The sequence below is a fragment of the Balaenoptera physalus genome (genome assembly GCF_965194825.1).
Source record: "Balaenoptera physalus genome assembly, chromosome: 17".
Lineage (NCBI taxonomy): Eukaryota > Metazoa > Chordata > Mammalia > Artiodactyla > Balaenopteridae > Balaenoptera > Balaenoptera physalus.
Window position 1 is genome coordinate 2,052,518 of NC_138895.1, and position 12,103 is coordinate 2,064,620.

The 12,103-nt window shown below is 34.6% G+C and overlaps 1 protein-coding gene across 6 annotated transcripts in view; it reads left to right on the top strand.

Moving 5' to 3' along the window:
* SNTG1 (syntrophin gamma 1) overlaps positions 1-12,103 on the top strand; it is a 478,642-nt gene that overhangs the window by 337,697 nt on the left and 128,842 nt on the right. For all 6 annotated transcript variants that reach the window (XM_082433011.1, XM_082433012.1, XM_082433013.1 and 3 more), the window contains one exon: positions 8,243-8,345. In XM_082433011.1, the coding sequence (XP_082289137.1) occupies positions 8,243-8,345 (103 nt within the window). The remainder of the gene's footprint in view (positions 1-8,242; positions 8,346-12,103) is intronic.

Genomic DNA, 12,103 nt, shown 5'->3' on the forward strand with positions numbered 1-12,103 from the left:
TGAATCATACAACCAAATGTAAGACTTTTAGCAAAAACTAATTAACGAATCAAAATAATTTCTTAGACAACATGGCCCAATATTCGGGAGAGAGAGTATTGTCAAAATGAATTATTGTTGGGAGATTTTAACAATGTTGTGTCACGTGTCATTGCCATGTCTGACAATGTGGTGTTTAAAGAGCCACTGAGTGTGTCCATTGGCTGAGAGTGATGGAGAAGGTCAGGACCGGATGGGGGACCACTGCTCTGTTCAGCCAGCTGTTAGCCTGTTGGTCTGGTTTTGTTCCTGTGGTTTAAAGCATAATCTACATTCAGTGAGATGCAAGATTCAAGCTTATTATTTTTCCTGTTTTTGTCCAGTAAAGAGTACACAGAGTCCTCTATACACTTTCTTACAACATTATTCTGGTAGTATTATTAACACTTAACTATTTAATCCATTCGGATTTATCGTTAGTGTATCCCCAGCTGTGCTTGCACCATTTATGATACCGGTCCTTTTAACACTAGGTTTAAATGCAAAAAGACACTCTATCATGTATTACAAGTTCAAATACATTAAGATCTATTTTGGAGGTTCTATCCATTTCTACTGATGAATTTGTCCATTTGAATATTAATACATTGATTTGATTATAGGATTTAACAGCATATTCAGGGATTGATAACTTCTCCCAATTCCTACTACTCTTCTTTTTAAAGTATTTCTCAGATGTTCTGGGGGAATTTTAAAACTTCCTGTTGACTTAGTTTGTTTTTATTGAAAACTTCACCAAGTATATGGCATATCGTTGCAAGAGCTTAGATTTTATTTTCTGTCCTTCAGTAAGGATTTACAATTTCTTTAAAGCAATCTATGACAATTAGTTAAATTTCTAAAGATTTTATAGGATTCTCCCCCAGATTTTTAATAATTTTCCTGGTGTTTATTGCTATCATAGGAAAAAGGGTATTTTTATGTTACAGTAATCTTATATGAAGCTACATTATCTTTTAAATTCCAATTAGCATTTTAGTGGAGTATACTTGGAGTCTGAAATTATATATATATTTTTTGAAATTAATTTATTTATTTATTTATTTATTTTTGGTTGTGTTGGGTCTTCGTTTCTGTGCGAGGGCTTTCTCTAGTTGTGGCAAGTGGGGGTCACTCTTCATCGCGGTGTGCGGGCCTCTCACTATCGTGGCCTCTCTTGTTGCGGAGCACAGGCTCCAGACGCGCAGGCTCAGTAGTTGTGGCTCACGGGCTTAGCTGCTCCGTGGCATGTGGGATCTTCCCAGACCGGGGCTCGAACCCGTGTTCCCTGCATTAGCAGGCAGATTCTCAACCACTGCGCCACCAGGGAAGCCCTGAAATTATATTTTTAATAAAAAAAAATTGTATTTTCTTAATAGCTATAAAATTAATTCCATTTTCTTATTTTACTTTATAAGTAAAACTCATCAATATTTTTGAAAACTAATGGGCATCTTTATCCAGTACCTGATTTTGATTGACATGGTTTCCCTGTTTTAACATTTAGGATAATTTTTACTGCTTTTTAAAATTGATGTTATTAATTTTATTCATTCAAAAATATTTAATGAAGGCTTTTCATGAGCCAGGTGCCATCTTAGGCTCTTTGACTACATCTGAGAACAGGATGCAGCTTGCTGCCCTGGTGTGGCACCCAGCTTCACGGGGCAGAGACAAGTGACAGCATATTCGGCACAGTGTGTCAGCACAGTGTGTGTGGGTAAGAAGGTGCTGACAGGCTCTGAAATGACAGGCAGTGCAGGTGAACAAAGACAGAGGTATGTGGAGAGCTATCATTTGTAAAAGGTTGATGAATGTAGGACTCATCGGGGTGACTTTTGAGCAAAGAGTAGAAGGAGGTAAGGGTGTAAGCCACACAGGTATTTAGGGAACGACCGTGCTGGGCTCAGGGGACAGGCAGGCATATTCAAGAAGCATCGTAAGGTTTTCTTCTATTCCTATTTTTCTTAGAGTTTTTATTAGGAATTGCAGCTCAGTTTGACCAAATGTCCTCTCAGAATCTCTAAGGGAGGGGAAAAAATCTACCTATCTCTCTCTCTCTCTCTATCATCTCTCTATATATCAATAGATCTATGTATCAATAGATAATGTATGTATATTTAACTTGATGAAAGTAATTACTTTGATAATAGCATCTGATATTTATCCAGGTTTGCTGTTTTGAAATAAAACCTACTCAGTCATAGTTCAGTTTCTTTTGTCACTTGTTGGAGTCTATATGCTAATAGTGTGTTTCTATTAATTAATGATAATTAATGATGACTAATTAATGATAACATCTATATTCATATTAATAATGGTCACGTTTTCTCTTCATAAAATTTCCTATTAATTTTCATTTTAGTTTGATTTAATAACATGAATTAAAGCAACTTCAATAATTTTATGCTGGAATAATTACTTCTTAAAGAATTAGGTAAAACTTAGTTTTGAACCCATCTGTTCCTGATGTCTTTTTAAAAGTAAACTTTTTACCTATTTAAAAATTTAATTTAACCTGCCTAATGGAACATAAACTAGTCAGTTGGCACACAGCAATAAGAAAATACAGTAAAATATTACTTGTATCATTGAACAAATCATCTTGGAATTAAAACAAGTGCCAAAATAGTGTTACTATAGTGTGTGCACTAGCTAACAATGCATTCTGCTTGTTGAGTTAAAGTTCACCTTATCTAGAATGTGACATTTCACCCACTTTTATTACATAGACTCTTATTGTAATGAGGTCTTTGAAAGTGATGGGATCTTTAGTCATAGCTTTAAGTATTACAGTAAAAATGGATCACGTGTTCTACATAATCTTGCCTCACTAAAGTAAATGGTTCTCTTCCATGTTGAAATTCATTGATATATTATCATTACTGTATCCTGATTATTAGAGCTGACATTTGTTATTCAGTCAACCTTCATTCTTATTTGTAATATTTACCAAAATTGAAAAATTACTGCATACTTGAATACTACTTTAGGCTGAAACTTTAGGAATTCAGAAGTATTGAATATGTAGTAGTTCTTTTTTAAACATACACCTATGTATACATTTTTGCTGTGATTTTTATTTTACAACAACATAACATTCAGACTTGAAGTGCCTATGTAAAGGATCCTACTGTACTTATTTATGTACATGGAATGCTTTTCACAAACTAAAATGCAGGAAGGGTGCTGAAATGAATGAATGTGTGAAATGGGAATGTCACGTCACCTTTCTCCAGCTGTTGTGTCCACAATAACCCTAATCCTCATCCCTTATTCCATCTGTTTTTAGCTTTTCCAGCACAGTTCTGTGTCACTTGGTGGTAGCAATTCAAGGTGAGAATTTCTAAATTATCCCCAATTCCTTTCTTATTTTGCATCGATTCCTCCAAATTCTACATGATACTTGATTTCTCACAATTGATTCACCCACTACTTCCAATGGTGACGTGATTTTCCTAGGTACAGTTTTATACCTTATTTTCCAGCTGGATAATTTCTGCTGTTACACTTGATTCACTATCCAACCAACAGCACCAGGGCTTGTGGACATTACAGACCCTGTCCTTGATTGGACGTCTCTCTCTTACGAAGGCCCTGTCTCCTGCCCTGGGAACTGGCACCATGCTGCCCCACCTGTCATCTGTAGGTGTGAAAGTGGACACCTGTCCTCACACCCCACAGAGGGTCGTGTGCACCTGCCCCCGATGCCCCCGACACTCCACAGATTCCTCCGAAAACCTGAACGTGAATGAAGAGTGACAGGGGCCAGAGGGCCTGACCCCATTCAGGAAAGCCTTACAATTACAGTTTCATCTCAGACTCTTATGCTGTAATAATATATGGAATAAGTAAATTCTTTCTTCCCCACAATTAATATGAATAAAAAATGATTACCTAATGAAATGCTTTGTTTACTCAGTGTTCACAGGTGATCACCATCTCAACATGAATAGTAAAGCTTGATATATTATCTAGTGTTAGCGTAGTTGTTTCGTCTGAAAAACAGTTTGTTTAAAATCATTCCTCAAAGTCACGTTCAATTTCCTTTTCTGCCAGAGGTCAAGACTTTAAGGAAATTATTTACTGCAGGTAACAACATGTCAAGAGGGACGAGTCCAAAGTCAAAGTGAAATTCTAGGTAACTGCTTTGCAACATGGCCGTCAGTGAGTTGCAATGCTTATCTTCCTCTCTGGAGATCTGAATCTTGTCTGGCTGTTCTGACATCATGCTGGGCTAAGAGCTGAGGTCTTCACAAGCCGTCTCAGTGCTCGTTTGCCACTGAAGATGTGTGTGTGTGTGTGTGTGTGTGTGTGTGTGTGTGTTTCCTAATGTGTGCTTCAAGCAGGTCCAAGCAAAACAGAAGTCTCTATTTTCATCAGTTAAAAACAGCAGCCAAGGTTGGAGTGGAGGAGAGATGAGTAGGCAGAGCGTAGAGGATTTTAGCGTTTAGTGAAAATACTCTGTATGATTCGCTGATGGTGGATACACGTTCGAACGCACAGAATGCTCAGCACCAAGAGTGAAGCCTAACGTAGGCTGCGCACTCTGGGTGATGTTGCCGTGTCAATGTAGGTTCGTAAGTTGTAACAAAGGTCCCACTCAGCGGGGGCATGTTGATCATAGGGGAGACTGTGCATCTGTAGGACAGGGGGTCTAAGGGAAATCTCTGTACTTTCCCCTCAATTTTGCTGTGAACCTAAGACTACCCTACAAAAATAAATTCTTTAAAAATGAAAATATAAAATAATCCCCAGCTATGAGCACTTTTGACTTCATAGCAAAGCAGTGGCAGACAGCTAAATTCCTCTTTGGAGTCTCGTAGCAGATAGGATGGCCCCCGACAGGATGGAGGAAGGACAGAGACCACGAGAGGATTTTATGAAGTTTCACTTCTAACAGACAAATGGAGCTTAAGAGCATTCAGTTCACGGACTGAGCTGTTAGCTTGTCCTGGTTTAACAGAGTCAACCTATAAATATCTCCTTTAATTCCACTTCCCTTTTCTGTTTTTACCGATTGCCATTTTTTACCAATCTCTGTCGCTTTGCTTACATACTCACCCAAGGCAATATGAGAGAATACCTGTGCTGATACATTATCTGATTAAAATGCACATTTGATTTGCATCATAAAATGTGAATGAACATGAAGAAGACAATTGGATTGGTGCTGATTTCTGATTTTGCAGGAAGATGACATTCATCATTATTCATGATGTGGAACCTATATTTTCCAACCTGACAGTATCAGGCCAATGAAATATGCATCCAAGGCATAGCAGGAAACCTGAAAAAAATTTAAAAACACATTTTGTCAATCCTGGTCACTGAAAAGATGGATATTTCTGCATTAAGAAATGTGTATGTGTCAAGGACTTGAAGTTATGCTTATCCAGAAAGATACCCATAATTGGCCTTTTATTAAAAACAAAGTAAAATAAAGTTCTCTCTCTAGGGTAAGATTTTATAATTTTTTAAAAGTTTTTATTTCTCTCAGTTACACTTGACCAAAACTTCAAGATTGATGTATACAAATGTAAAGCTTTAAAAGAAAAGCAGTTGCCCATTGCCTATTTCTGAGGTAACTATATTTAACTTATACATTTCTACTTTATTCTCTTATTTACACTTGAGATGCTTGTAATGTTATTTTTTATTTAACGCTAGACATTATCTATTGCACGCTTACAATAGAATGTGAGTATTTAGCCATTGCATTCCACTGCCCCATGTATTTCACTAATACACTCCCAGTGCACTTACATAATAATGATTATATAAGTATTAAATGCCACTTGGAAACAAGCCAAGTTCATAAATTCATACTAAGCTAAAAACTAAAGGAAAAAATGGGGACTTTGCATGGGATTGCCTTGAATCTGGAAAAGCAGGAGAGAAATGATCTCCTCACAGTGTTATATCTGGGGATCCATGACATACCATCTCCCTCATTTATTTAACAATGTTGTATTTGTTTGTTGAAATTAAATCAAAACCAGTTGATCTTTGTATATTACTTTGTATCTATGCTATTCCATACTAAACTCACTTAATAACTCACCTGGCAATGTCTCATGTAATAGTGTCCATAGGCTCTTAAGGATTTTCTGTGTTCAAAATCACGTTACCTCTGAATAGTGTCAGTTTCATTTCTTCTTTCAATTTTTATGATTTTTATTAGCTCTTTTCTGGCCTTATTACAGTAAGATCTGAGGAAAAATTAAGTAGAAATGAAATTGGTGGACATTCTTGCCTCATTTCTGATCTCAAAGAGAAATGTTTCAATAATTCATAGTTAACGCTATGATGCTTCTCATACGTTTTTGTGTATACTCTTTATAACATGAAGGATACTCCTTTGTATACTCAGTTTTCTATGAGCTTTTATCAAATGAATGTAATCAAATGCTTCTTTGTATCTGTTAAAATGATTATATAATTTTCTTCATTTTTAAAATTTTCTACTTTTAACGTGATGAAATATATTGTTTTCATGTGTGTGTCTGTATCTTCTCTGTTGCTCCGATTGGGCTAATTTTATTGTTCTGTCCTCAAGTTTACTGATTCCATCTTCTGTCACTCTATCACCGGGCCAATCCAGCAAGGTTATTTATGTTATTGTATTTTTTAGTTCTATAATTTCATTTCCTTTTTATAATTTGTATTTCTTTCCTGAGATATTGTAATTTTTCATTTGGTTCAAGATAATTTTTAATTTCTTGCTGAAATATTTTTAAGGTGGCTTTAAAACCCTTGTCAGATGATTCCAGTATGTAATTCATCTAGTTTGTGTTACTTGATTATCTTTTCTCATTCAAATTATGATTTTCCTGGGTCTTAGTGTGACATGTTATTTTAATCCTGGCCCTTTTGCTTATTTGTTAAGAGTCTCTGGTTCTTATTTACTTATTTTTCTTTTCAGCAAGAAGTCACTGTTTAGCACACAGGTCCTTGCCTAATTCTGTGGGCTGCGGTTCCATTAACAGTATGACATTTAGAACCGTTTTGGTGCTAGTTGGGTCTGATTGATTCACCTGTGTCATCAGGCTCCCCCACCGCTACCCTGTTCCTTGGTGGTGCTAGAGGAGGGGAAGGGGCTTCCCCAGGTCGGGTCCCTGCTGCCACGAAGTGGATAAAGGGACGCTTCACCTAGCAGTGGGTGGACCACCCCTCTGTGGGGAAAGAGCGTTTAAGACATCCCCCCTCTGTGCTCTTCCTCCAGGCCTGGGGGCCCTAATCGGTTTGTTTTCTTTCTACCTTTCAGAGTTCTACTTGGTTGTCTCTGGCACTTTTTTCAGTGTTTTAGTTGTACTTGTTTGGGAGAGATAACTTTATGCCATCTTGTAGGGACCAGAAGTCATTCTAAGCAATTTTGATGGTCAATTCTTTAATGACTTTATGGTGAGCATTTTTCTATATGTTTAATAAATTATGTTCCCATGTTTATTAGTTGCTTCTTCACTAATTATTCTTAATTCTTCTGTTAGTTTATGTGAGTGTTTAAATTATATATATACTTATATCTTTTCCAGGTATGTTTGCTATAAATAATCCTCAGCTTTCTGAACTTCTTTTAATATTGCTTACATTTGTTTTGGTATAATATTTTGAGAAATTATCATTATTTAACTGGTAGAAATAGACCTAGTAATTCTATAATTTAGAGCGTTGAGAGTTGTTGATAATAGCTGTCTCCATCATTATTCTAAATTTTCAGGGAAAGGAAAAGAAAACATACAATGATATAGTGGGAAAATAATAACCATTTATTTTTTGCAAAAGTGTTGGAGTGAATTGGAACAACTTTAATTAGAATTAGCACCCTGGTCAAATCTGCAGGGTGATTTATTCATAGATCTCCAAAGAGTGCATCCTGGATGCTCAATAAATATTTATAAATATAGTGGTTCGAGCACTGCATCTTTCTGTAGACCTAACATAGCCCATAAACTCACGAGAGCCTTGATCAATGTGAGTGGAAGATGATGACATCGTGAGTGAACAGGGCCCGCAGGATGATGGGAAGAGGAAGGATGTGGATGGCTGCATTCCTGCAGTGTTAGATCTTTCATCCCCTCCATCTGCCGTAAAATGTTTCTGACCACTAGGGAAAAATGTGAGACATGGAAAAGACAACCCATTATTTCAAGGGTTTTCAATGGTACAAAAATTTTTGCCAGCATACTGATAACGGTATCGTTTTTATTATGTTTTATGTTAGGTTCAGGTTCTTCGGAATGCCGGAGAAGAAGTGACCCTGACGGTCTCATTTTTTAAAAGAGCACCTGCTTTCCTCAAACTCCCACTGAACGAAGATTGTGCATGTAAGCATTTATGAAGAATAGGTAAAATGCTCACGTCATATTTACTTTCTAAACCATTATTTCCTGGCAGTAATTAGTAATTTCTTTTTAAAGTTGGGATTTTTGCCTGAATGCAAACATTTTTCTTTAATATCACAAAGCATTCAATTAACCCTTCTCCAAAGGGAGCAGCTGTTGTTTGTGTTTCAGAATGTATTCACATTTAGTTATTTTCCAACCTATAATTGGGGAAATATGATTTACTTTAAAAATAAATGTCATATCAAACATATACATTTTGTATCTCTATTAAAATTTCATTCATATTGTTTGATGAATATATATTCTCTAAGTAGAAAATAATATTCTCTTATTTGGCTACTGAACTTACTAAATAAGCATTTACACTTAATTTGTCCTGATGAGAATAGGGAGATTGAAGGAAGCCCCAGTCTATGTGGAAAAGTAATAATTTTCATAAGAGCTACTTAAAAATTTCTGTATCTATTTGCATATTATGAAATGAAATGCATATTATCTTATAGTTTTTGCTAAAATCAAAGAAGAATTATTTTTAACTGAGGCGTAGTTTACATGAAATGAAATGCAAAGATCTTCAATGTTCAGTGGGATCAGCTCTGACAAATGCTCACATTTGCTTAATCTGCATCCCTTTAGATAACAGAACGGTTCTGCTGTGCCTCTTCCAGTAAATAACATTCCCAGAAACAACTACTGACTTAATTTCTTGTCATCAAGTATTAATGTAATCAAACTGTATTTATTCTTTTACGTCTGTTTCTTTCATTATGAACCATCCGTGTTACATATTTCAGGAGTTTATTTATTTACATTGCTGTATAGTATTCTACTATATGAGTGTAGTAAAGTTTGGTAATGCATTCTCCTGCTGATAGACAGCAGAACTGTTTCTGGTATTTTGCTATTGTAAATAAAGCTGCTATAAACATTCTCATACAAGGCTTCTGGAAGTCATAGTATTTTATGTCACTACTATAAATAAGTACCTAGGAGTGGAATTGCTGAGTCACAAGATAGATGTATAATCAACTTGCTAACAAACTGCCAAATATATTTCTAGGGTGGGCGTATATTTAAAAACCTCCCACTGTCCACTCCAGTGTTAGATGAGAGAGGTCTGGCTGCTCTCCATTAATTCCAATATTTGATGGTCAAAAATTTCTTTAGCTATTCTCTTGAGTGTGTAGTGGTACCAAATTGTAGTTTTAATTTGCATTTCCCTGAAGACTAATGATGATTAGCTGCTTGTCATGTGCTATTCGCATATTTTATTATCTATTTGCATATCTTACTTTGTAATGTGTCTGCTCACGTCTTTTCCCCATTTTTCTGTTGGTATGCCTTTATATTATCACACTGGAGGAGTCAATAAGCCTGTTTATAATAAGCTTTTTTACAGTAACACTATATGTGTTACAAACATTCTGTGCATGACTGTATTTTTTACCTAAACGTGTCTCAAGTTTGCACAACTTTTTGATTTTGATAAGGTCTAATTTACCATATTGTTGTTGTTGTTTTTGTTGTATATGCTTTTGGTTTTCTGCATCTTTTCTAAGAAATATTTGCCTACCCCAAGGTCACAAGGATATCTCCCTACACTTTTGCAAGCAGCTTTATAGCATTGATTTTTATGTTTAAGTTTATAATCTATCTTATATTAGTAACATTTTGGTTCCGAGGTAGGAATCAAGAATGAAGGAATCACTATCTTATTTCCACTAATTTATGCGTCTGTTCTTTCACCAAAACCACACTGTTGATTATTGCAGCTTTATAATACTTTAAAAAGTCACCTAGGATAGGTTCTTCAACTTTGTGATACTTCAAGATCATTTGGTTATCATTTGGTTATTCTAGATTCTTTGCATTACTTTGCATTACTGCATCCATTTTAAAATAGCACATCAATTTCTATTTAAAAAACTATTATGATTTTGAATGTGACTGAATTTATAGACAATTAATATAATTAACACCTTAACAATTTTAAACCTTTCATTCCACAAACATATCTTTCCATTTATTTATATTTTATATTTTAATTTTTCTCATCAATATTTTAATGTTTCCAGTGGAAGAATATTGTGTATCTTACATTAAATTTATTTTAAGCATTTTATGTTTTTGTTTTATTGTAAATAATATTTTAAAGATTTAATTTTCTAATTAGCTGTTGCTAACACAGAAACAATAACACATCACATTTTTATACATCAACATTCTTCAGCATAGTTTAATTTTCTTATTAATTCTAGTAAGATTTTTGTACTTTCTCTAAATTTTTCTACATATAAAGTTTTGTCATCTGCAAATAATGTTTTGCTTGTTTCTTTCAAAGCTATATTTCTTTTAATTCCTTTCTTTGCAGGGGAAGGGCGGGTGGTCTATTGCAACAGCTCAGGCCTCTTGTAAAATGCTGAGTGAAGTGCTGAGTGCAGACGTCCTTCTCCTGCTCAGGATATTAGTGGGAAATCTTCCAGTTTTTTACCATTAAGTGTGGCATCAGCTGTGGGTGTTCATAGATGCCCTTTATTAGAATAGAATAGAGGTGCCCTTATATTACTGGGTTCCTGAGGATTTTTCTTTTCCTTTCTTTTTTTTAATAGAAGTTAATGTTGAGTTGTGTCAAATATTTTTCCATCCATTGAGATATTACATTTTTTCTTTTTTTTTATTCTGTTCATAGGGTGACTTTTTAAAATTGATTTTGAATGCCAAATAAAGCTTGCATTCCTAGGATAAACATCATGGTCATGGTGTATTTTTTAATGTATATTACACGTTTTAATTTGCTAATGTATTGCTATTTTTTTTTAAATCTATGTGCATTAAAGATTTCCAGATGTACTTTTCTTTTCCTGTAGTGTTTTAGTGGGATTTTGGTACCAGGGTTATTATGTCTTTGTATAAATTGTGAAGTTGTAACTCCTATTTCCAGAGAGAAATTGTTTAACAGAGATCATATCTCTTTCTTAAATGATGGAATAAATTCACCAGAGAAGCAATCTGATCCTAGAATTATCATTTTTGTTTTGTATGAATTAATTTCTTGAATGGATATAGGACTTTTTTGATATTCTCTTTTCTTCTTTTGTAAATTTTGGTTAGATTTTTTTCAATATTTTGTTCATTTCAACTAAGTTGTCAATCTTTGCATGAAGTTATTCATCATATCTTTTCATTATCCTTTTAATATCTGTTGATTTGCAGTAATGCCTCCTCCTTCATTCCTGATACTTATAATTTATATTTTCTCTCTTTTACTAGATTGTTCTTGCTATGGGTTTTATTAATTGTTCCAAAGAACCCATTTTTGTATTGGTTAGTTCTGTCTGTTATTTTCAGTGTCCTGTTTCATTGCTTTTCACTTTTATTTTTATTATTTTCTGTCTTCTGTTTACTTTGTTTGCTCTTCCACTTCTGACATCTTAAGACACAGGCATAGATCACTGAGTTTACATCTACCTTCTTTTTGTGCTATTGTTAAGTCTTTAAATTCCAAAGGACTGCGCTCAATGCATTACAGAATTTGATATGCTATGTTTTCATTTTATTCACTTCAAAATGCATATGAGTTTTAAAGTAATATGTGTGTCCATTAAAAATATTGTCTCATAAGAGAGAAATGCAGAGAAAACATCAAAAGAAAAAATAGCAAAAACAAAGTATGAACTTCTTAAGATTTAAAAAGTGTGAAAACTATATCTAGGCTAGTATAGCAAAAAAGCCTGTTT